Source organism: Phaenicophaeus curvirostris, chromosome 4 (genome assembly GCF_032191515.1).
Source record: "Phaenicophaeus curvirostris isolate KB17595 chromosome 4, BPBGC_Pcur_1.0, whole genome shotgun sequence".
Lineage (NCBI taxonomy): Eukaryota > Metazoa > Chordata > Aves > Cuculiformes > Cuculidae > Phaenicophaeus > Phaenicophaeus curvirostris.
Genome location: NC_091395.1, coordinates 32,365,269 through 32,390,972, shown reverse-complemented (window position 1 = coordinate 32,390,972; position 25,704 = coordinate 32,365,269). Strand labels below are relative to the sequence as shown.

Below are 25,704 nucleotides of genomic sequence, written 5' to 3'. Positions count from 1 at the left end.
CTTATATTTTAAAATATTATTTCAGGTGGATGAAACAAACATAGTAACAATCTCTGACTTTTTTTTTTCTTCCTCCTCTTATGCAACTTGTGCTCCTTTGTTCACAGCCATCTACACTGGATCATACAATATCCAGAAATAACTCCATGGTCACAGGCAGCCCTGCCCAAAGCCTCACTCTTCCCTCCACACTTGTTTGTAGCTTTCAAATAATGGAACTTAGCATATTAGCATGTGATAGATGCTGATTTTAATGGAACAAACCAAATGGTTTCTGGCTTTTCAAATCTGCTTTCTCACAAACAGACATTTCTAAAACTAAAAACAAATCAGGATTAAAAATTGGTCATAAACTACAACTTTAGTTGGTACAATGGCTCCAAAATAAATTTTCAAAGGGGAAAGGAGTGATAATATTCACAGGGCTTTCTGATTCTCATTGTCACTATGATTTTAGCTTAATTTAAAGGGCTTATGACTTAATTCCAATAAGGAAACCAACCAATAGAGAATTCCTAGAAGAGGGGGGACAGATGAATGCTGAAGTGCAACTGGGCACAGGGAAGAAGAGGCGCAGAAATAAATGTGACCTGTTTTAATGCTGCAAAATTACATACCGGCTATGTAAACGAAGAACCTTTGTAATTTATTTGGCTCATTGAAATGGCAAAATATTTGACGTCTTTAATGAACAGAAAGGGAAAGTAATTAATCTATTTCAGGAGGGAAGTGCAATATATTGAAAGTGACTGGCAAGAACCACCTTAGATGCATTTTGTATTAATTTTCAAAGGGATACTTGGAAAATGTGTCAAACTATTTTTTAAAAAACTTGAACGTAAAAAATAAAGCTATAATTTACATTCAGATTAATTCTGCCTTCCATGACTTTTGAAAGTTTACCTAAATATCACGACAATAACATACTATATTGCTTATAAATGAAGCATTAAAATAGAAAAATGTAAAAGGGGGGAGGGGAGACCTTTAAAATTCCAGCAGTTAGCAATTTTTGACCTAAAAAAATTTTAAGAAAACACCACAGAAATATACATAAACTACATCTTTTAGCAAATTAAAAGAAACATACTTTATCCTAGTAAGCAAAAGGAAGTCAGAATGGAATTGTGCATCAGAGAGGACCAGAAGTCCAAACCCTGGCAGAAGAAGGGAACCTGGCTTTAGAGAACTATAAGAGGATTAATCTTGCACTGTTATGCTGCTTAGAAAGCCACCTTAAACCTAGCAGGCAAGAAAAAAAGAGCTATAAGTACTCTTAGATACAGAGCTAGCAAGTGAAAGAGAACATTTACAAAACATTTGAATATATAGGCAATAACACAGTTAACTATAAATCCTGATTATATGAGAGTTGCATTATAAGGTTTCTATGTGACAGGTTAGTCACCCAAATAAAAGGACTACACTGATACAGAGTCTGTTTCCTGAAGAAATTAGTTTGTAATGAATATAGCTAGACAGGATACCTGGCACTTTCATACTGTTTCACAGTCAATAATGTATCCTCAATTGTTTTATTCACCAATGTATTCACACTGGCAATAAAAAAGTTAATTGCCCCAAGAAGAGTTTCTCCATTTTTAGCAAGAAATTTCTGTGTATCTGCATTGTAGCCAAACTCCTCCTATAAACAAAAAGCAGAGAAAAAAAATGTAGATCATTTAAAAATCATAACATCCATCAATCATATTAAAAAAATATACACACATAGATTTGGAAGTTCTGTCAGTTCGGTTTGGGTATGCTTATAATTAAACAGATAAGATTTCAATACAATATGCAGTTCACAGTTTTTGTGAAATCTCTCTAACATCAGTAAAACAACTTACAATTCTGTTACCGCTCGTGATGTTAAATCTTATTTTATAAAGCAATCTTTCTACACTCTGAAGTCTTGACTGTTGCTTAGAAGTAGGTGCTAATGTAATCTTTACATTGTCATTCAGCAGTGTTTAAATCCAGCATCTCATGTGGTTGTCTAAGTAACACTTTAATACCAACAAAGACACCACCACATTAAGTACAGTAATATAACTAAACTCACAAGGACACACAGCATTAATTAGCTATTAAGTTTTATTCGTACATTGTGGAAAACAGCACTGCAAAAGACCCCAATATCTATCACAGTTTAACAGGCTGTAAATAATTGAAGAGCAGAACATTATAATGGATAGCAATTACAAATGATCGTGCAGCTCAGACAAATTTTGAAGCGACAGGGATGAAAAGTTTCCAATTCATTTCAGTCACATTTGGATATATGTTTGTTCATGTCTTTGATAAGCGCAGTGTAAGGCTTGACCAAGGCTGCAAAGATTTTCCTAATGCGTGGATGACGAACAAGTCTAATTATTACATTTATGTCATCCATATGGCATCTTCATATTCTGCAGATGGGAGTTCTCACAAAAGAGTGCAATCTGTAGTTGTAACGGCTGTAAAACACACTAGGTTCATATTTGGAACTTGGTTTTTTTAGACTTGCACACTGCCAACAACTGACTCAGAAGAGCTGCATTCTCCCAGCTTCCTTTCATCTGTCTTGAACACAAACACCAAAGCCAAATGATATTTCATGTTAACATTAATGACTTCATGAAGCTAAGGGTAATAGGCAATGGTAAGGAAAGACGCCTCTAGAAAAGGAGGCACAGCGAAGTGCACAATTTGAGGGAGAAGAAAAAGAAGGAAGAGTGCTCAGGGCAAGTTTTCACAAGCTAAGCCTTCTGAACACCACTAAAGATGTGTCACCTTTGCTTTGCACAGCTGCTTGTGTGGCGAAAGCAGCAAGACGAATGACGACAGATCTTGCTGAAATAAAAAAATTAAGTCTTTTTCAGCTGATTTTGCTCTAACCTTGTCAGCTACAGAGCAACACAAGCACTAGCACAGGGAAGAAGCAGAGGCATACAGGCAGAGACAGCAGCAGGACTGCCCCTTTCAGTACTGTTTAATCCCATCTCTTCTCTCCTGCAGGCAAGATTGCAATTAGTTTCCCAGCTGGTCCTCTGACCCAAATAAGCAACACTTAGGAGTTCAAAGGAGGGGGCTAACAAAGATGAGACTGCAGTGGCCAGCAGTACTAAAACATGCTAGCCACCAAAACTGCCCTCTTCCTGTTTTGTACAGTTTCGTATAAAAACTAATGGGTTTTGTCCATGACCTCTTCAGGTATCTCTTATGAAACAGATAGGAAATCCTTTCTGTATCGAGAATTTACAGTTGGTTCATACTCTGTGCACTGGTCAATTAAAATTGGAATTCATCTGTCTATATAATTAGAGGCACATAAGCCTGGAACCAACTGTTATCTTTGTATCCCAAAGAGAAACAGCAAAACATTCATATTAAGTAACACCTTTGCAGATACCACATTAAGATCTGATTTTGTTAATGTATATAAAATAAAGAACTACTACCTTAAGAAGCAGTGTTGGTTTTCATTTGTTGGGATTTTTTTTCCAATTTATATACTGTTATTACATTAAACATTAAAACCTAACAGTTCAGAAATTTTACTTTTAGTGTTGCACAAGTTCTAGAGGCAACAATGTTTTCCAAACATCCGAGAAGAATAAGACAGGCTACAGATGGTAATACAGTACAGATTAAACAAAAGGGAAACACAAAGAGGAAAGAGACAAACATCAGGCAAGTCTCCAAGAGGCAAAGGTTAGATAACTTTTATTGCAGCAGTAGAAACCTTTATTTGATTTGCATCAACAGCCCCATTCAATAATCCACACAAGAGATGAACGACTGAAACAAATTTCAAGACCAGTACAAGGTGCTGAGAGAACCTGGAAGAACAATATTCTCATTCAAAGTTACAAGCTATTCATGGAAAAAAACCACACTCATTAAGCAAGAGCAGAAGGCCAATTTTAATCCAAGTTGTAGAAGAAATATCCAGCTTCAGCACGTACTTCAAAGCAATCACTAAATCAAGACAAACCATGTGCCCCATATTTTTGTCAAGAGTAAACCGATTATCAAAAACTTCTTCTAGCAGATTATTTAATTTCTTTGCTGCTAGAAGTGCTCAACTTCCACAAATTTTCATCTGTCATCCCACAATACTAAGAATTCCTGTACTCCAGTGTGTAGAGCAAGCTATCAGAGTAGAGTCCTCTGTGCAAGCATGGTTGTCTCTGCAAGCATGAAATTCACCTCCACCCTTAAAACTCAATAGGAATAGACAATAATGAAAAGGGAAAAATAAACAAAGGTTTTAAGTTTAATAACCACAAAGGTAACTCGGGCTGCTTCAGCAGCTATGTTTCAGGGAATCACTAAGCCCCTTAATACCGGTTTTCCAAAGGATCAGTAGCAAAGGATCAAATTGCTTTAACTTCAGAAGTACAGAACAATTAACGTAGAAGCGACCCAGCTACTATGTTTTGTATGCAACATCTACCTTCTCTCTCTTTACAGCAGACAGTTCTATTGTCTGCAACAAGAAGTGCCATTGTTACATAAACTTCTAAACCAAAGAATCACAACAACCCAAATGCAGGTATCTAAAGATTGTCTGTCTTGCTCAGAAAGTTCAAACAACATATGGACACAGATTAGTCCTAGTAGTAACAAAATTCTGATTAAAAAAAAAGGACTTAGGAGATGAAATTTCATTGCTTGAATATGCTACAGAAAAATAATTTACTCGCATTCAATGTGCATACGTGAAGTAACGTGCCCTACTCTGCTTACGCCCAGGCATATTCCCAAGAGATACCTTGTAACTGAAATGATGTAACATGGGAACACTTTGAGGACATCTCATTAAAAGTAAAATAAATAGTAAAACACATTTTCCATACATAGGAAAGTAGTCAGCTCTTGAATCTGACCATTAACTAAACCATTTAAGAAACGATGAAGAACTACAGTAATTTCAATCATTTCCCATATTTTTAAGTGAAGTACACAAGCTTTTAAACACAGAGCATGTAATATATTGTGACTATAATATTTAGAAAAATAGCTGCTAACTACTATATACCCTGCATGAGTCAGTTAGGGTTATCTTCATCTTTGCCATTTTATTTCTTTAACACTATAAAAGTCTTACATGAAGTTCCAATGATTTCAAACTCAGGTCAGCAAATGCATCTCCAAGCTGCCTTTGGGTATGCACCATTTGGAAGAGCTGCGTGGACAGTGTCTGTGCCAGTTTCAAGATATTTTCGTATTTTTTTTTGTTATCTCTCAATATATCTATCTGAGCTTCTAGTTCCAGATCTACTGTTCTTGAGCCACGACCCAATTTTTCAGAGATGATCTGACGTGTACACTGGGGAAAAAAAATTAAAATTATAAAGAATCAAGTACATCCAAGACAACACAGCATACACCCATTTTCAGCTTCAAGGGACATTTAATTACACACAATTCTTTCACAATCACCCCTCCCAATATAAGTTTGCACAACAAACTGAAAAAACAACACACTTTAGAAGTTTATCAGGACTCGGCAAGAACAGTTGGACAAGTCTCAACTCCTACTAAGATGAATATTCAAGTTAGCAAATCAAGAGCGTAACTAATTGTTTCTCAAGTAAAAGAATTCTCATCTTTCTTTTTAGGTTTGGTGAATCTCATTAAGTTAAAAGAAGGAATTTACTCCAAAGTATTAAAGTCAGTTAATGGGAGTATTACTAGTTCTGCATAAAAATATCTAGTTAGTGATCTTTTGGGCTTTTAATGCCAGCTATCCAATTCCAAGCCATCCACATTATGTTTCCCAAAAATGTTATTTTTGACATTTCTTTGGGGTGGTTTTCAGCATGTTTTTTAAAGCTAACTGGGAAATGGGAAACTCATATTGAGAGATATGTAAAACAACTAAAGTTCATTATTTACACATAAATAAAATGGAACTGATCACGTCAGAAAGGCTATTACTTTTCTGTCACAAGTCAACAGGCTTGCAGTTCATTAGCTTGGTGAGCAGAAAACGCGCTCTTACAAGACTGCAGACACCTTCATCCAGCCAAAGGCTGTGACTGCTGAGGCTGCTACCATATTCCACTTAACTGTCACATCTCTGCCAGAGATTTCAGCCCAACTCAGCAGTGAGCCTCCCAAGATGCATATTTGAGTTTCCCTTGACTGAGACATAGGAGAAGCCATTTGTAAAGCAGATGTCTAGCAGTCATAGAATTTCTTTACAGAAAGCAGGAATTATTTTCTGTTATAGCAAGTTTAAGTTGAAGTTAATCTTGTGGGCCAAAGTGGTGAAGGTATAACCAAGTTACACATGTGAAGAGGAACTACTGTTAGAAACACAATCACAAGGAAACAAAGCTAACTGTCAAAGCCACAGCTACTCTGAAGGGGCTTCAACCTATTTTGTTAGGCGAAATAATGCCCAAGCTTATCTTACATCACATTCTCCAAATACGTTACAGCACCATCTCCCAGGGTTTCAAAATTCAAGGACTTCAGTTTAATCCGGTCTTTTCTTATGCCCAAAGAAGATACACACATTTAATCTGCTAGAACTTAAGCTCTCTCTAAATTTAATAGGAAAAAACCCCAAGCATTTTAAAGTAAAAAACACATCAAAATACATTTAAGAAAAACACATTTTAAACCATATATGTTAAAAGATGAACAGAGACATTACTGGACATGTTTCAAACATCTCGAAGTTTAAGAAGCTGTATGAAAACCAAAAAGACAAAGTTTTTATAATTGCTGAAAGTCAAGAAGAGTCACAACTTTGTTATGCCTATGTCTTTTTGCTAGACTGAAAACACCTTTCTCATCCAAAGCGGGAGGGGCAGTGGAAGGGAAAAGAAACAAAAAAAGCACTTGCTAAATTATGGAAAGGACATTTTCTTTTGATGTTAACTTATGATTACTAGGGAGCACAAGCCTGGAGAGAGTGAAGAAGGTTGGTAGTTGCAAAGGCAACAGAATAACCTTATCAAGTTAGAAATTACAGGAAAAAAATACAGTCTAAGAAAACTCACGGGTAGGCTAGACAGAGCAGCTTTAACTTGTGATTTTTCAATTGGAAACAGTTTCTTAACACAGAAATAAAAGTGGGAGATGAGAAAAGCAACTGCCCCTTATTCACAGCAATGCATACATGACAAATAGTAAGGTACTCAAAATATATGAAGGCATACTTAAACATCTCTTCACAGATGGGTATGGCCTGAACGTATCCGATAATTTAGATTTCGCAACTCCTGATACAGGCACTGTGACAGAAGAACTACTCATACCAGATTCCTAAAGAAACTCCTAGCAGCGCGTTTCACCACTAATTCCATGTGCAGATTAACGCCTGGTATATTGAATACCATGGCTTTCAGCTTAGAGGGGTTCCACTGCTGACTTCCTTCCACTAACCATTTACTCCAGCCCTTTATCTGTTCTAACCTATAATCAGTCAGCTATTATGAGACAAGGAGAAGCCGTCTTTCCACAACCTTCCTAATGGGAACCAAAGCAAGCCAGTATGTCCACAAACTGAAATACTGTCCTTAATAAAATTAAACTTTTTTTTTTTTAAATGTAGTCTACATAGTGTTTTCAAGTGTATGGCACATCCAGGGACATTTCCATAGTGCTCCCTCAACTAAAAACGAATTCGTAAGCACTCTCTGAACAATCCTATTCCTCAAAAAATGCTGTACAAGGAGTAAGTATGGGACTCTAGATCATAACTGACTTAACTCCTCAGGCATATTCGAGAAACAACTTCAAGCTTACAGATGAAGAAAACAGATCAGTTTTCTGAAAGTGCTAGTCTTTGTTTGCTATTCCATAACTGGTGGGATTCTGGATTTCAGGGAGGAGGACATTTAAGCCAATAAAGGAATCTAAAAAACACAGACTCTGCAAAGATATTGCCAAAGAAATAATGTTCTAAACAAGGATTTGAGATCATTTTCACTTAGTCCTCTGGCTATTGCTTCACATAAGCACGTTTGCAATCATTCTGCAATTGAGACATGGAGATTTTTTGGGTTTGTTTTCTAAATCAAGGCACCACAAAGAGAAAATAAGGTCAAATCTTCTTCTATTTAGTTCTGCTATAGCAGATTCGATCTCAAGAGGCAATGTTTCTTAAACAGACAGAGTTTTAAAGAATGGCTTTGGTGTATATTTGACTGGATCACAGCACACTCCAGGAGTAGTGGACAGACTTCTGTAGTTGCTAAAAAATTTAGGTAACAAGAGAAATAGAATTTCTAAAAGCCATTTAATAGAATAAAGATGTAAACTTCTCATTCTAACACAAAGAGCAGCATAAGCATTTACTAGTGAGTAGAATGCCTCTACCCCTGCTTCCCGTCTTCACTGGAGAGGAAGTCCTTATCTGAACTTATGAACACTGGAGGGATTCAGACCTGTGTTTTACAAGGGAAGCTTTTTCCACAGATTCTTCATTTCTTCATGGTTGGAGGTAGATCCCACTGATGTATAACCTACCTGTTCACACCTCTGTCATAAGTTGCAAGCATAACAAAAAGCTATTTTTCAAAACTGATCTTTGTTTAAAATGCCTGACAGTAATGTATTCCCTGACAATTGTTCCTTACCTTATGGCTTTTTAATGGGAGTCACTTCAGGCAAACTGGTGTGCTTTAAGTACTTTTTCTTGATTCTTTTGTTACTATTTTGATTTCATCAAATTCTAATTGATCACAAAGAAGCACCATACAAGAGTAAAACACAAGTGAATCAAAGCAACAATTCCAACACTAAGGAAAAACAACCAGCCAAGAACAGAACAAAACCATCAGAACAGAGATTAAGTGACAAGTATGGAACTTGTAAGATGGGCCCGACTTTTCCCCATCACCTATTATTTTATCATATCAGCAATCAACTCAAAGATAGCAAAAAGATTTAACTACAAGCATTAGTGCTGAAATCTGTACAGCTTACAAAGAATGCTACATTGAGAAACACTAAGCTTTCCATACAGATTCTTGCTTAATGCTGACTGCAACAACAATACTTTCATAGAGCAGTACAATACTTGGAAAGTTTTAGTGTCATCTAATAGCAAACTCATTTCTAGATTTCATAACATACCCACACACAAATACCTATCTGCATACCTTGTAAGTGTTTAGGCTCCACTTTCTCACCAATTCCAATTTCTCCATTGCTGGATTCTTTACTTCCTCTGCTAACACAACTGGTCCACTCTTCTGCTGAGCTTTGCCCCCTGTGTCAGATACAAAGTAAATCTTCAAGGCCTTGAGTTTTTTTGGTGTAAGAGATTAATAGCAGGTATGGAAAATCTGTGCAACTGCACAGGCAAAAGCAGAGAGACAGTAAGAGCTTAAGATGAATATGCAGGTTTTCAATTCCAGAAAGAGAGATTTGGTTTAAAACTGATATAAAATGTGTCTCTATCTCAGTATTTCATGTAGTAATGGGCTGAATAAAGCTTACCTGAATGCATAGTTTTAATAACCAAACTTAAAACTGCTTTTGAGACATGTTTATTACTTAATCTACATTTTAAAATTCCAGCAGTTGCACGCCTTCTTGGATTTAGCCAACCTAAAAGTCTGTTTGGAACCTGCAGACCATTAAATGAAAATTATCAGCATATAAAAACTGTTGTCACAGAGTACAGCTAATAAATTTCAAAACAGATTTTTCTTCTTTTCCATCAAACATCATCCTTCCCAGAAGATGTGTTCAGACAATACTTAGCTTGCTTATTTTATCTTTATTAGCTCATTCTACTTGGAATAACTAATTCTATAAGCCAGCAGTATAAAAGCAGCAACAAAGAAAATACATGAGGCAACACACTAAAATACCTAGGGCCAATCAGCACACATGAATTGCCAACAGTTAGTATTTTCAAGCTAATGTGGGATATCACGTGGATTCTAATTTTGCAATAATATTTCCTAGTGTCCTACAGTAAGGACTGCAAAGCACTACTATTTCTACATTTTTATGTATTCACATAAAATTTTGACAACTCCTGCCTAAATCCCTCTGCTACTTACAGTCACCTTAGCCTTGCCAGGTAAGCAGGAGTTTGGAAAAAAGTCTATATAGATGCCTCAAGACACCCCTTCAGCATCAAGCTCTATTATGTTCTTGATGTCTTCAAAATGCTGCGCAAACATTAAGTAATTAATCCTCTCAGCACCCTTATGAGGTAACTGAATAGGTTTTCTCTTTTTATATAGGAGGAAATAGACAAAGACGTTAAGTAATTTGCCCATAGGCACAAAATGAGTCAAGTGGCAAAGCCTAGTTTGGGCGTTGTGAACTCCTAATGGCCACCTCACACACTGTTCTACTGGAATACGTGATCATTTTGGCAAAAAGAGCCAAAATTTTCAGCTTTAACCTAAATAAAAGATTTTGGTTACTCCCATTTTAGCTAGTGTTATCAATATTTGGTAATTATTTGTAACATTTTATAGAACAAAAAGCCGCACGCAGAAAGGAAAGAAGAGATTAACTGTGTGAACTGTTACAAGCCAGAAATGAGAGCCACCAAAAAATCCACAAGTTATATTTCCAAGTAACAGTAAATCAAATTAGAGACATGGAAGAGTTAGTACAGCATCAGCAGACACAAGGGCGTTATCCATTCAGTGCTATGATACCTGTGGGAATAATTAAATCGCAACCTTGTCCAGCCAGTCTGCTAGCTGCTGCACTGCTAGGAGATATAACAGATGATTTGGGTGATGCTGAGGAACCTGAAAAGCGGACACATTATCCATGAGAATCCATCATCTTCCCTTAGAAGGCAACGTGCACTTTTACACAGATAAGGGTTGGTTTATTTTTCAAAACAAAGAAACATTTGCTTCATCAACAAACTAAATAAAAACATTCACAGAAAAGTTGCTGGAATTTCTGATGGAAATGCTTTAACCAGTGCAGCTGCTCATGTGAACTACTCCAAGTTTTCATGATTTAATCTTATTTGCTACGTCATGATGCCAAACCTTTCTTTTTTTAAGAGTAATCAAAATAGAACCAACAACTTCATCAGTTAAGTATATACTATCAACAGAAAATTCCACAAAAGACTGTCATATCCAGCTTTCACACCTGAAACCTCCTTTTTCAGGTCTAGGTAGATTTCACTCTGCATTGTGACTGAACGGTAATGACAGCATTAAGGGGTGAAGCAAGCTCTGGAGTCTGTGCCAGTTTCAGATATACTTGATTAACATCTGTTCCTAAGTCTGTGTAAACACACAGCAACAAGCTATCCTGAAGATCATACGAGCCATTATCTGTTAAGGTATGTAATCTCCTTCCCAAAAGAAGGATTTTACAGCACTTGCCTGTTCTATTTAAAAAAAAACAAAAAAACCCCCCAACTTTAAATGACCTGTACCACGTGTGTTATCTAAGCTATTTTAGGATCATGCTTTTCGGAGCTTTGCAGCTCTTCCATTTCACATAAATGTAAGTGGCATTCCTACGAATTTTCCAGGATTTAAAAACCAAACAAACAAATCCACTTTTTTCCCCCCCAGTGATGAGTAATTATCATACCAAGGGGGGAGCTTTTATTGCTTTTGCTGAGAAATTCTGAGATGCTTCATGGCTAGCAGTGTGCTGGAGGAAAAGAAAATCAAACCTAAGCTTCAGCAAGGTTCAACAAAATTTCTAATTAGTAACACCAAAAATATCACTCAAATTAACTGAATCAACAACCAGTTTTGCCTTTTAAACATACTTTACAGCATTACTAACAGAGTACTATTAATTCAATGACTTGAATACACATAAAAGAGAAGACTGAAAGTCAATGCACTTGCTGTGTTTTTCTGTAGTGATACATTACATAAGAGCCACAACTGGATTCATCCAAGCATAAAAGTTTAACTGCAAGAACCTGCTAAAGGTCTAAGACTGAATCACTTCAGCAAGCGAGCTAAGACAAGCATTTTCAAAAACCCTTATCATTTGGTTGAGTACTAATTCAGCCTTATGCATGCTTCATCATTCAACATCCCCCAAATCCTAAAAGCCCTTTCCCTCCAGTATTGTCTACTTTGAGTGTCCTTATTGGGGCTTCATTTTTTAATGCAAACAGAAAAACCAATTTTTAGAAATAGGGTAGTTTGTCCATCTTTTCATAAGAAGCCTTAGTTTCCACCACTTCTTTCTCTCTCCCTCCACAATGATTTGGTTACAGCATTAGGAAAAATCTGAAGAAAATATCCTTGGGAGAAAATCGACATCCAATGTTAAAAAATGCGTCTCCAAAGCTTATTATTTGTGTATGTACTTACTCCAGACCATTTGGATTTCAAACATATTAGCGTAGCTTGAAACACTCCAGACACTTTTTCTCCCTTATAAACTAATGGGCTTAACTGCAACGGTTATGCCGCCAATGTAGAATACTGCAAAGCAGGTACTAGTGCAAAAGGGGAATATTCCGGTCTCACCTAAAGCAGAATAATTTTCTAACATCAGCAAAGTCTCATTTAAGTAACTAATTTTCAGACAAGCATGTCTCTCAGATAACATGTTTTTCAGACAACTTGTTTTCAAACTGTTTTTTCAGACACTGTTCTCTTGAGAAATAGTAACTCCTTGTGTTAAGTATACTATGTGCTGAACAGATACATCTTCTTCTGTAATAATTTCTGCTTGTTTATAGTCTCTCTATGTAAAGAATGTAAAGTTAGAGAGGTAACTGGTATTGTACCAATTAGTAGAGATTTGGCTGTTGCAAAGGTCGTAATAACATTAAAATGAGTCCTTGGAAAGTAATAAAATATGCATGAGATTTCTGGGAAATGCTATACATACGCATGTAGATGGGAAATATGTTCTATAACCAGCTCTTGTTTCATTACGCATGATTGGTGGAATCATCCCCCATATGTCTGGCACTGTAATAAAGGACGCTTGCGTTCTACAACTCTAAAAAGAGTATTATTGAGTTTATTTGCTGGTATTTTTCGTATCAGTACAAAATAGAACGGTGAGCAGTTTGCCATCTGCCCAGGTTTTAGCTAGATACTTTGCTAATTTCAAAGACTTAAATAAACCACAGCATTCATTTTGAAATATACGTAAAGTGCAGCATGTAACTGTTTTCATAAGCACAACATTTTACCAAACAGGAAATGAAACAAAATGTAAATTAAATGTCTGACTACAAAGAGAACTATATTCACAGCTGCTAGTTTGAGATAATTTCAAACATACATGGAAAAAGAGACCAAAGCCTTATGACACCTAACAACAATATATTAAAGCAATATATGCACTTTTACAAACAAAAGGAGACTCAGGTCTTGGGGCCAACAAAGAAGAATTCTACTCATTGATCTGCTCCAGGTAAGTGAACTGTGTATCAAGAAATAAATGACTCCTCAGTTATGTTTCAAATCAGAACAATACCTGCAACATTTAAAGAAAACTAATTCTGCAGCCTGACACCACTTCAAAGTGCTCAAGGACTTCCCTTACTGTAATCATGGACAAATTTAACACTAAGTAGTTTCCACTAGAGTCTTGACAGATACTGCAAGTGTAGCATTGTCTATTTTAACAACCCAGCTACCAGAGAAGGTAAACTGGTTGTCACTAATGCACTTCTCTATGTGTGCATTTACACCAAAATTCTCGAAGCATCTACAGAACACTACTCCTGACCATATGAAAACATGTCTAAAGATTTTAAATTGAAAGACAAAAAAAGAATTTACCTTTACCTGGAAATGGTCCTGCCTCAACAACTCCTTCTTTGGTGCTGTCAAAGCCATGGGAAGTTATTTTGGTTTCAGAAAGTCCTAGTCCAACTGGTAACGAACGTTTCAAGTCCTTGGAAATATTTGAATAAAAAAAATGGAAAGTCAGTGTTTAAAAAAGAGATGTGACCTAAAGTATTATAATGCAATTTCAGCAGCTCTCAGACAGGCAATTCTGCCTTTAATTTGGAATGTCTTCACTGGTGTTGCAGCCTTCTACTGTGACACACAAGAAAAAAAAAAATGAATGAGAAACACTAAGTATAGCCTGTGTATTTATTCTGGACTTCATTTGACATGGGACAAACACCCGCAAACATCACTTCCAACAGGTTCCTTCTGAGCACCTACTCTACATCACAAGTGCTTGCATCACAAAGTTGCCATTTCCTTCTGTTTGCTTTTAAAATTCGTTCATTCAAAAGCGCCTGAGACGACCTCGTTTACGTTTTGAGAGCTAGATTAACTAGTACAATCAACTTGGAAGCAATTGAAGTCTTCACAGAAACCTAGTTCAAGCCTGTTACTGAACTGTGAATTCATACACCGTAACTCATATACCATCCTACTGCCCACTTTTGCTATCTTGCCCATCTCTGAACAGGTCCCAAAGGTTTCCTGGACTATATTTCCAGAACACCTGACTGAAATTTAAGTCTCTGGTGTTACAGAATATACTTAGTGCTTTAAAAGAAGTTCTGGTATTCAAGACAAATTCGAATCACTAATTTGTAGAAGTAAAGAGTGAGTGAAAAGCTAATCTGGAAGTGAAAGCAGAAAGGTAAAAGTCACTTACAAAAGAATTAAGAATTAAGAAATTGGAAAACTGTTAGTTTCTGAAGTCAGGTACTCTTTTGCACCCTCTCTGCTTCTGTACAGAAGCAAAAAAGATGAAAAAGTATAGAGGAGCAATGGTGAATTTGCAGAAAAAAACTACACTCAGCTTTAAGACATCAATGCTTAGACATGTGCAGTAACTATTTATGGTATGTGCAATGTTTCTAACTACAAAGAGAAAACAAACTTTAAAATCCAATCTATGCTAGACCTGTTACTGTAGTTGCTTTATGCAGAAACCAGAAGCAAGCTAGTGTGTAAGAATGATACTGCCTAGAGGCTCAGACTGTCAGGAAGCGGCTTTGGATCTCATCCCCACAGATTTAGTTAGTTGTCTTTAGTTTAAGACAAACTCCTGGAAGGATGAAAAAAAGTAATAGCTACAAACACCTGGGATTGCAGCAGAGTAGAAATCTTTTCATTGAAAACCCAGGACATCCTTGCATTCAGAGTAACCAATTCCTATAGCCATACTTCCACTCACGCGAACTAGCTATTTAATGACTGTGCCACATTTGTGTATCTGAAGCATTATACCAAAAAAACCCCAACAAACATGAAAACCACAAAACCCACTGACAAAAAGACCCCAAAACCAGCATGAACAACAAACAGCAGTCACATGGAGAACCCGATTTCACAAATTAAGCATATCATAGAATGGTTTGGGTTGGAAGGGACCTTAAAGATCATCCAGTTCCAACCCCCCTGCCATGAGCAGGGACATCTCCCACTAGACCAGGCTGCCCAAGGCCCCATCCAACTTGGCCTTGAACACTTCCACAGCTTCTCTGGGCAACCTGCGCCAGTGCCTCACCACTCTCATGGTGAAGAAATTCTTACAATCACAACATTGGATACATACTGTTTCAGCCTCCACAACTGACTTAACCACTGACAGTTGGTGGTATTCTGGAAAGCCTTCGCTTCAACTTAGTCTAACAGACAGATTCCATTTAACTCAAAATGTAGCAAGTCACGAGGAACTGAAAAAGCACAGACTTGAAACAGGATAACCAGGCTGCAGAGAAGATGCACTGACCTAACGAAAAGGACATGGCATCAATATCTATTCCTGAAGGCACCTTGGCACGTTTTATAGTTTTCTGAAATACCTAAATCGGTAGCCAAAAATATGTTGAAAGTTAACCTGCTTAAGCATGTCTGCAATAGGAATCTAAGCAATCATCTGTATTTAAGGATGAAATGCAGAATCATCTGCTATGTAAAGACAAAAGTTTATATCTAAGCAATCATACTTCTGTACATGCGGCTTAATTCTAACTTAAAGCTAAACATAGGCTGAACAAACTAGAGTTAAATAAATCAGTATATTACAACACATCCATCTCTTGACTAAAAAACCTGATATTTCGATCACGAAAATTATTAAGATCTTCAATTACGTATACAGCTTTTTTATGTAAGCATATCTACATACGTATGTATATGTACAAACTCTTATTTGTTCAAAGAGAGCTACACCTTCTTCATTGGCAAAAAGGCAAAGTTCAGTGTAAAGAACTGCATTCAAGCCTGTTTTTAAACAATATTAACTAGCTGAAATATCCCTGCTGAAGATATCCTTGCATATGAATCTAAAGATTTATCATTTGTTGAGCTATACATGACTAGAATTGTCATTAGAAAGTTTGTTTATAGATATGCAAGTTACTGTTCAGTTATGGCACGCTTCTGCACATCATTTTTAGCACGTCATTCTTCCAAGTGACTGTGCTTTCTTTTCCTTCCCTCCCCTCCAAGTGCAGAAAACCAGAAAAGCTACCAATAATCTGTACTCGCTCTGGCAAAGCAATTTATCCCTTCAATAATTTACACGGAAGGATAATTCAGACACAGCCTTCGGAGTAACAAAAGATGTGCACAAAACTTCACATTTAAGAGAAGGTATGATATGACTTAAAGAGATTTTAGAGTGGCAAGAAGGGAACATAAATAGCTTCCTTTATTCCCACCAAATGCAGATTTGCTGTTACAACATGGGAAATGAGAACAGATTGCCTACCACAATAAGGTGATTATGTTTTAATTATTTATTGCTCTTCTACCCAAGAGGGTGATTTTGATGAGCAAAAGATCGGCTTTCAAACTTGTAAGAGATTCCCCCCACCTTTGTCAAAGGGAAATCAAGTCTTGAAATTTGTCAACATTTGTTGATACATTTCCAAACTACAAACCTGTTAAAGGATTCCTACCACAAAAAAGATTCTTCATTCATAATTTTTAATTGTATGAGGCTGAATATGATTGCATACTCATGCAATTACCATCTAAGCATAAGTATTTTAACATTGCAACTTCACTGAGATCCAGAGGTATAAAAGCCCTACAACTCCACAGACTCTCAAGAAGTCTAAAGGCTGGGTTATCTATCTCACTCTCAGCCACTCATCATGCTAAAGGCTCAAAGCAGCAAAAAGTATCAAATATAGGTAAACGGAACAGCTGCACTAGCTTAATTTGGTCTAGTAAACACAGTGCAAACCTATATAGTGTAGAACATTTAAACCATTTTAACTCTACATTAAAATCTCATTTTAATTAGTTCAAACCATCATACTAAACTAAATGTGTTTTAGTAGGGTTAGCCTTTTTTAAATGACTAACAAGGATATTCATCAGTTTATTGTACAGATCATCTAGATAAACCAGTATGAGCTTCTGACACACCAATCCTGTTGAGACAGCAGACACAGTAAAGATGTCGCTTAGAATGCATGTTCAGGAAGGAATGTTGGCTGAATTAAACACTATTTCCAAAAAGATACTTCCCATTTATTCTCTCCATAATCATCTAAAATGAAGATGAGAAAGATACCAGAACTGTGCTTTTTACTCTATCAGCAGAAGCGGGCCTAGTGGAAACTTGCTTAGGAGAAGCTTAGCACAAGCCTAGCTGAAGTGGGCTTAGCAGACTCTCATTCAGGAGAAACTTCAAAGTCTGCTTAGTCCAAGCCCAGTCAAAACCTACTTGCCTAGTCAAAACTTAGAAGAAAGTAAGAAGCAAGTAAGCAAACAACACTGTGTTAATTTCTTAGTCTATTATTAATGCATGATTAAGCATAATCTTCTGCTTACTACCAACAGTAAGTTTAAAAAGAAATACAGTTTTACCCACCTTTACTACCTCAAAGTTATTTCAAAACCCCTACATCATTAGCTAGTTCAAGGAGTACATTATAAGTGGAACAACTAAACTTGGAACAATCATGTACTTTTTTATGACAGGTATTTCAAATAAAACTACTCAAGTTACCTTTAGGAAAAATTTGCCACACATCTTACTGTAAAGCTCACAGTTTAAAGATCCTATTTTACAAGTACCATGAAACAAAGCATTAAGTAGATCGACATAACATCTCTCCAGCAAGACAACTGGCTCTGAACTTTTTAACTTCTTACCCAAATTCATGTACAAGTGGAGCTCCTTATGTGTTTGGCATTTTTTCTTCTCTTTGGCCTACTATATCACTCAACTCCCATTGTCCATTAATTAAGCCACTACATCCTCACATCAATATAACATCAAAAAGATAAATGGGAGGAGAGCTGAAGGCTTTAACCTATGCTGAAGTGCAAACAACATGGACTGACAATATGTGTTCTATCATCCAATACATTGCTCTTCACTCAGAAGACTACATGTTTTCCACTACATCTCTTCCAACTTACTACCTAATGTCATACCATAATCCAGTTTTAAATTAGTTCCCCTTCTACTCATATCTTTGGTTTTTAAGACTCCACAAAGCAGACCACTTGGCTACATAAATAAAAAGACTGGTGGTCTTGGTTTCATTGCCTAAAACCAATTTTCTAGAACTGATACAAAAATATATTATAAATCGGTTGACATTAATGAAAATGTAATTATCCAAAATAAAATGTAGGCTGTGCTGGTCAACATATCAAAACCTAAGTGACTAACTCAGATTTTAGGTAGAATGTGACAAGGCTGGTTTTTTTTCAGAAGGCAAAAGACAAAAATAACTGACCTTATTTATTTGTGCAGTCTGGTAATAAAATTACAGAACAAGATACTGAACCCATGCACTCAGATTCATCACATCGGAGAGCTTATTTTGTATGTCTAATAAGATAAATTGAAGACTCAAAGTTAATCTATCTTTTGCCACCTGAAGTTTATTACTGGTGACATCTTCAGTCACAGTTTTGCCCCTGTAAGAGTACAAAAAGAGCCAAGTGGAGTCGATATCAAAAATGAAAGGAAACAATTGGTACAACAATTTCAGAGACTCAGACCCGTAAGAACTTCATCTAGATTTTGTACAATAGTTTAAGCATAACAAACAGCTTACAGCTCCCTAAATACCTTTACAGGCAGACCAGTTTTGTGATTAATTTTATTCCTATGCAGCTTTCACACTGTCACGTTACTGAATTAGGAATAACATACTTACTCCTTCCCACAGTCCTCCGCTCCCAACACCTTCAGTGACATTAAAACACCACTACTCAAGTCACATACTTAAAATAGCATTGGAAGAAAACCGTTCTAGAAGTCAGCAAAAAGTGAAAAAAAATAGTGAAGAACAGAAACCAGCAAGACTTTTTTTGGTTGAGTTTTCTTGTACAAAGCAGTAAGGAAAAAATGTTTGATTATGAAATGCTTAAGTTTGCTGTTATTAAGACAGACTAACAAACACCCAAACATTGGCAAATGGTTTAACATATCAAGGTTTTAAAGCTTAAGTGAGTTCCAACAGAGCTTGGACAGCTGAAAAGCACTGGGTAAAACTTATTCATAACTAAAAGATATTAGACATTTCATCCAATTGATACCAGAATATTACGGCATCCAGCACTGTAACAAAGGATGCTTACTTTCTAAAACTCCAAAATTATTACTAGAGTGTATTTGCCGTCATTTTGGAATCATAATGACAACTGAAGCTACAGGCTTTTTTAGTTAAAAAAAAGTTTACATCTATCATATAGGCAAGACAAATCTTGTCAGAATTCCACAGGCAGCTCTTATTCTTACAAACAAGACAGAATTAGAATGCAGCAGCATATTTCTGAATGAGACTTCACAGTTGGGCAAACACTCACTGAAGTTACCTTATAAATATGCTTTTGATTCTTTTTCTGAAACATAAAGCACTGAAAAGATGCATCAAGTAGCGCTCTATCACATTCCCACAAGACTGGAGCTAGTATGCTTCCTTCTGAAACTTTATGGTAATCTATGCTGTCTGATGTTCTGCTCAACTAATGGCACTTTTCTTCAAAGAAGGAGCAACCCTACCTGCCGTTTCCACGCAAATACATCTGCACTGCATTACCTTGCAAAATTAAATACTTCTCATGCTTAAGTACATACAAATACTGCATTTGGTGGAAAATAAACATGCATTTTCATGCTTGAGCAACTTATGGATGAGGTCTAATGGAAGTGCTAAATAGAACATGAGCCTAGAGGAAATTCTTGTAATTGAAGAACCCTGAAGAAAAGGTAATACAACTACCCTCTTTTTGGTCTATCAAAAACATACAATCAAAGCCACTCAAGTGTTTGTCACAAAACAGCTGCAGAAAACCAAATAAAAAAATACAAGATAAAGGATTGTTTTTGTTTATATACAAATTGTACAACACCTAGATGAATGGCTCCCTGGTCACAACAGTAAGAAAATATGAAACAAAAATAACCTTGTTCCCCAGCTTCCCAAGAAGGCATAACCGAAATCAGTTTAGCGGGATTTGAGTGCTCTGAACTCCACAGTGGTCACATAGCCATTCTGAGCACTGGGGTAACAGCACAACAAAGTGGTAATGGTTTCTTGTCCCTTTCTTAAAATGACCTCCTAAAGATCAGTACTTGGCTTGTCATTTCCATAAAGCAACAGGAAAAAATATCCCTGAAAACCTGACACAAATTTTGTGGTGCAATGCATATTGCTTTAGGTTAAAATAAAAAATTACCTGGCAAGGAAAAAAACAGAAAGCATAGCATTAAGCATTAGAAATAACAAACAGAAAGCAAGATGAATAGAAGCGAAATATTAGAATTTGAGACTAACAGAGTAGTAAACAAACCTAGATGTTACTTCCAAGAAGTTCGTTTTCTTTGTTTTGCTTATAAGAAGCCCTGATTATCACATATTCTGAGTTTAGGTCACACATGCAGGTGTTAACTTGTACAAGACAGTTCAAAAACATATTTGAAGCGCGCTTCATCTTTATTGATTTCAGAATTGCACTGTGTAAGTAATTACAGTGGCAAATGCAACTATGCCTGCATAGTTTGCTGCAACTCAACCAAATCCATCACCCATTTTTGTGGAAGTTTCGAAACACAGTTAACTCCAAGCCAGCAAAATAAGTTAAATGCCAGATAAAAACCTACCTTAAAGTTTCAACTTTCCACAGAAATCGTGATTATATTTTGACTGAACAAGGGCTCTGACCCAGTAACAAGACTGCAAGTTCCATTTGCTGTAACTAATTAAAGTATTGGATGCACTACACTGAAAAAGTAATTATTACACAAGGAAAAGAACTACAACAGCCATCAAGTCACAGCAGCATCAAGGTCATCAGGCTTAAAAATAGTACATCTGTTTCTCCTCTGCTTCCAGGTGAGCCTAAATTCATGACCACTTTAAGGTGGTTTTTTTGTTTCCCTCCCTAAATATAGGTACACCTTTATCAAAACTGATGTTTAACTTTATTTCATTAAACATCATCCTCATTTTTACATTCATTATGTTACTGGTAGACCTCAGTTAAAGAGCAAATCTTAAGAAACATAAGCCTCCCCTCACAGCAGTGCTATTCATAAAGAAACAGAAAAATCACAGCCCATTCAACAAAAGTAGAAAAAAAGCCCAGTAATAAGCGCAGTATTTTTTAATAAGAGCTCTAATATGGATGCATTTCCATCGCGCGAAGTTTTACACTTTTACAGCCATACTCACTCTAGTCAACTTTAATAACAATTTATCAGCTTTGAAGGAGTATTTCCATTAAAGTTAAAATCAGAAGACAAAATTAGACAGATGTCTTTACTAATAGTCAGGATGTATATGCGATTTGTTTTTAAGTTTACAGAGGTTCCCACCCCTAACCAATATTTTAGTAGGACAGAATAAAACATGGAAGTTCTGCTAAGTATTTCTTTTAGAAATAATCCTGCACTGCATGTCAGCATGGGACTGTTAAAGCTTGGAGATCCCCTTAAAATCCAAGGCTCAAGAGATATCAAATAAGTGTGGATAATTAACTACTCTTTGTAGTTCCAACTGAACAGCAAAATAAAGAACGTCAACCCCGAATTCCATAAACTATACCACAGTACCCTCTGCTGGACAGCCAAACAAGAACTGAGAGCAAACTACTCCAAGGTTAAGGGGAAAAACTCAGAATTGCATACAGATTAGTTAGGGAAGTATAACTTTTTTTCCAATGTACAACAAATAAGATGGATTTTGATACATCTCATCCATAAAGCATACAGAAATACAGTAGTAAATTTGCAGTCTCAACACTAGAAAAGTTACTTCTCCCCTGCTTACAACTTCAAATTAGAACGTCATTATCTTTACTTTTAGGCATGTTGCCTCCAAACTTAATATCCCTTAGAAGTTTGCCTCTAACAATTTTATACTCCTACATAAAAAAAAATAGCATTTAGTAGCCTGAACTCACAGGACCTGCCAAGCCTCATTTTAAAAACGTGTTGTCCTGTTTTATGGATAAAATCATTGGATTAAAAATTGGTATCCTCAAGGATCAGACATATGAATGTAGAAGCATATACACTTGACTGTACATTATCAAAGCACCCAATTCTTTACACTATTTTGTATTTAGAAATACTTGCCATCACTACCATGCCTTTTAAACAAAAAAGGTTACTGAAATGTGCAATCAAATTATGTTACATCAACTTCAACAATAATTTATGAGCTTCAAAAGAGTTGTTTCCATTAAAGCTCTACAAAACTATGCCAAATGAAGTCTGCTATGCATTGTACTGTAACTTCAGCATTTCTGATAATTGTACTCTGTTAGAAAGTTAGAAAATTCTTACCTTGTTAAAGCTGTGCTCATGAGAATCTTCCAGCTGTCCATTGCTAGTCACGGGAATTTCTGCTGCTGAATTTTTGGGTGACTCTTGAGCCATTGCACCTTCCTACAGTATAAGAAGAAACAGGTTAGTTTTTGTCTTAAACTTCCAATGAGTAAGCTATATGAAAATACTTGATGTATAGGTTTCATAACAGCTGGTTTTATTCCGAACTCCTACTGGTGATACTCTGATATTCTAGGTTTGTATAAATCCATTTAATCACGTACCCAAATTGCATTAATATGCTAGCACAGCTCAGACAGAATGATTTAAAATTCCAAGATCTAAGAGAAAACAAACCACTAAAATTTAACCCATTGACATGGGGTTGGTAGATGTCAGACAAAAGTGAGACATGGGGCCAGTTAAATATTTTCTATGCATACTTGACCCTTAGAGTAGTTTACGTATGTCAACGTACAAAAAGAGAGCTTGACTAGAGAAAAAAATTGTACAAGCTAATGAGCAAGAAATATTAGACAAGTACAGTGAGTTTAATCATGTGTTACCAAAAAAAAAAAAGTAACTACACCAAACTTTTAACTTGCTTCTTATTTTATCATATTAGTGCCACCTTCTGACTACAATGTTGGTATACAACTCTCATTCAGCCAATAACAGTAAATCTAAAGTGAAATGCAGAAAGAAGATCTCGAAAGCACCAATGACGTTCAAGCATCAAAGTTAGTTTAAAAATGCAGCTGCATTATATATGAACAGTAGCAGCAGCTGTGAAACCACTGCTTTCAAGAATGACCAATGGTATGACCTAGAAGAGACACTCCCAGAAGAAAGGCACACTACCTACAAGCATCTGAAGAATGGCCCCTTAACACTCTCCAGAACTACAAGAAACTGAAAATTTCGACCCTCTCAAAAAGCTGCCCCTAACTTTGCAAGACAGCTTCATTAGTCAACTAAAGTGTTAACAGTAGCAAGATCAACACACAACTGAAGCAGTGTTTGTTCAGTTACTTCCAAAAAACTTATCTGAAGTCCTCAAACCAGCCCTTGCACCCATGCAAGATTGGAAAAGCATGGTGCACCCTTAACGAGTACTTGAGAATGGTGCGTTCTTCCCATAAATCTAAACTAAACCAAACCCGCTCTTTTCAGTCAGTGGGTCAGGAAGAGGCCCAGTCTGAGATCAGGCTTAGGTACCAGCAGCTTCTCTACATGATGGTTTTACAGGATATCTGTATAACAAAGATTTTACTGGTATTTACTAAGGACCACCTGCACCATTTTTAGATGGCAATATCTTCTGTCATACCCCATTGCTAATACTTCCCCCACTTTCACCTATAACCACTTCATTTACATTAGTAAGCTTGATTCCTTCAGTAAGCTTTGAGGCCTCTCAAGCTTTTTATCTAACTAGTCTGGGGGTTCCAATAAACATGCTCCTCTAACTCCAGATCGCTTGCAAAGCTATGTTACCGTAACTTCTTCCAAAGACTGTAAATTAAAAGACCAACAGAGGTGAGGTCTTGATGAAGCAGAGCTCACTACTCAAACTTTATCTGGTATCTACATAATCTGATTTACATTTCTGAAAGCATAATAAGCTTCTTCAATAAGCAGCCTAAAACATCACTATCACACACGTGAAAAAAAGCGAGGAAACTGAAGTCCATCCAGTTCTGAGTAAATGTTGCGTTTTCCCCATAAGGAAAAAGGAAAAGGCCAAGGCCAAGCTACCCCAAGAACCATACATATGAACTACAGTCTATAAATACACACTCATAAAATACCATCCAAGGTGATATATCCTCCCTTTTGAGGATCAAGACTTTCTCTACCACTAACTTAATGAAACTGAATCAAAAGCTACTCTTTCAAAAATCAGTGCTTTATGAAACACTTTCCCCAAAACCAAAAGCTAAACATTTAAGCACAGCTTTGGAAAAACGCTAAGTAAACAGAGAACAGATTTCAAATCATGTAAGAAAAAGTCAGTGTGCTACAAATTCAAGAAAAAGTGACTATATAACTTACTAACTTGCCCCATTAGTTGTTCTCCTCCAGTGCATGCTTTCTTTCAGCACTGGGAAGGAATAGTTTGCATATTCACACTGGCCTAGCAAACCGAATTCCCCATTTAGTCCAGCCTTTACCCACAACTCAAACACAGAACAGGTTTTCTTTGGTCATTCTTCATACCATAGAACAAACTCAAAACTCAGCCTTTAAGTAAATGAAAATACGGAAGCACACCAACAGTTCTATGTGAGGACTTTTAAAACACTTCACAGGACACAGAATATCTCAAGTTGGAAGGGATCCATAAGGATCATCAAGCCTAACCACCTGTTTTTTTGCAGGGAGTTGCTATGCAACATCATTAGATCAAATGTTCTAGTTACCTGCTGTATTAGATTTTAATTTAGGAAATCTGCTCAATAGCTCAAGCTTCTTAAGCCCGCTCTAAATCTCACATCTGCTTAAACTCCAAGATTGCTCAGAGCTTTACTTCTACTAGACACAGTTAATTCAGGTAACTTTCAAAACACTCACCCCGTCACAGTTACCTGCACAACAGTGAAATGTTAGCATAGGCTAACATAGATATTTTTGTTCTTCGTTTCCGCAAACTGTCAGACAACACAGTGTCAAGGGGAAGTCCTGTACCATCAGGGGATACACTTCATTTGACAGGGATTACAAACAAAACTCCAAGTTTAATTAAATACAAAAAAAATACTTGGCTCGAGTGCTTTTCATTAGGAATCTCAAATTTTGCTAATACTGCAGACTGATAAATGTTTATGCATTTATTCAGAGATATACATGCTCTTGCATAGATGTCTCTAGTAAATACAAGTACTAGAAAACAAAAATTCAACAGCCTCATTGGACAGCTTTTGAAATCTAGGATGACCTAGAAGGAATTCATGTACTCTTTATGCATTCCTACTTGAGATCAACCTATGTATCAAGTTCACAGAACGCAAAAAATGACTTAGTAACTTCAGTTTCCTGTCATGTCTGACGTAA

General features: G+C 36.5%; 1 protein-coding gene across 5 annotated transcripts in view; it reads right to left on the bottom strand.

The window, feature by feature from the left end:
* ARFIP1 (ARF interacting protein 1) overlaps window positions 1-25,704 on the bottom strand; it is a 42,683-nt gene that overhangs the window by 10,982 nt on the left and 5,997 nt on the right. For 2 of the 5 annotated variants that reach the window (XM_069855699.1, XM_069855701.1), the window contains 6 exons: window positions 22,669-22,770; window positions 13,713-13,827; window positions 10,632-10,727; window positions 9,108-9,217; window positions 5,096-5,317; window positions 1,488-1,645 (listed from right to left, as the gene is read on the bottom strand). In XM_069855699.1, coding sequence (XP_069711800.1) covers window positions 1,488-1,645; window positions 5,096-5,317; window positions 9,108-9,217; window positions 10,632-10,727; window positions 13,713-13,827; window positions 22,669-22,770 — 803 coding nt within the window. The remainder of the gene's footprint in view (window positions 1-1,487; window positions 1,646-5,095; window positions 5,318-9,107; window positions 9,218-10,631; window positions 10,728-13,712; window positions 13,828-22,668; window positions 22,771-25,704) is intronic. The other 3 variants (XM_069855700.1, XM_069855702.1, XM_069855703.1) reach the window with 3 other exon arrangements.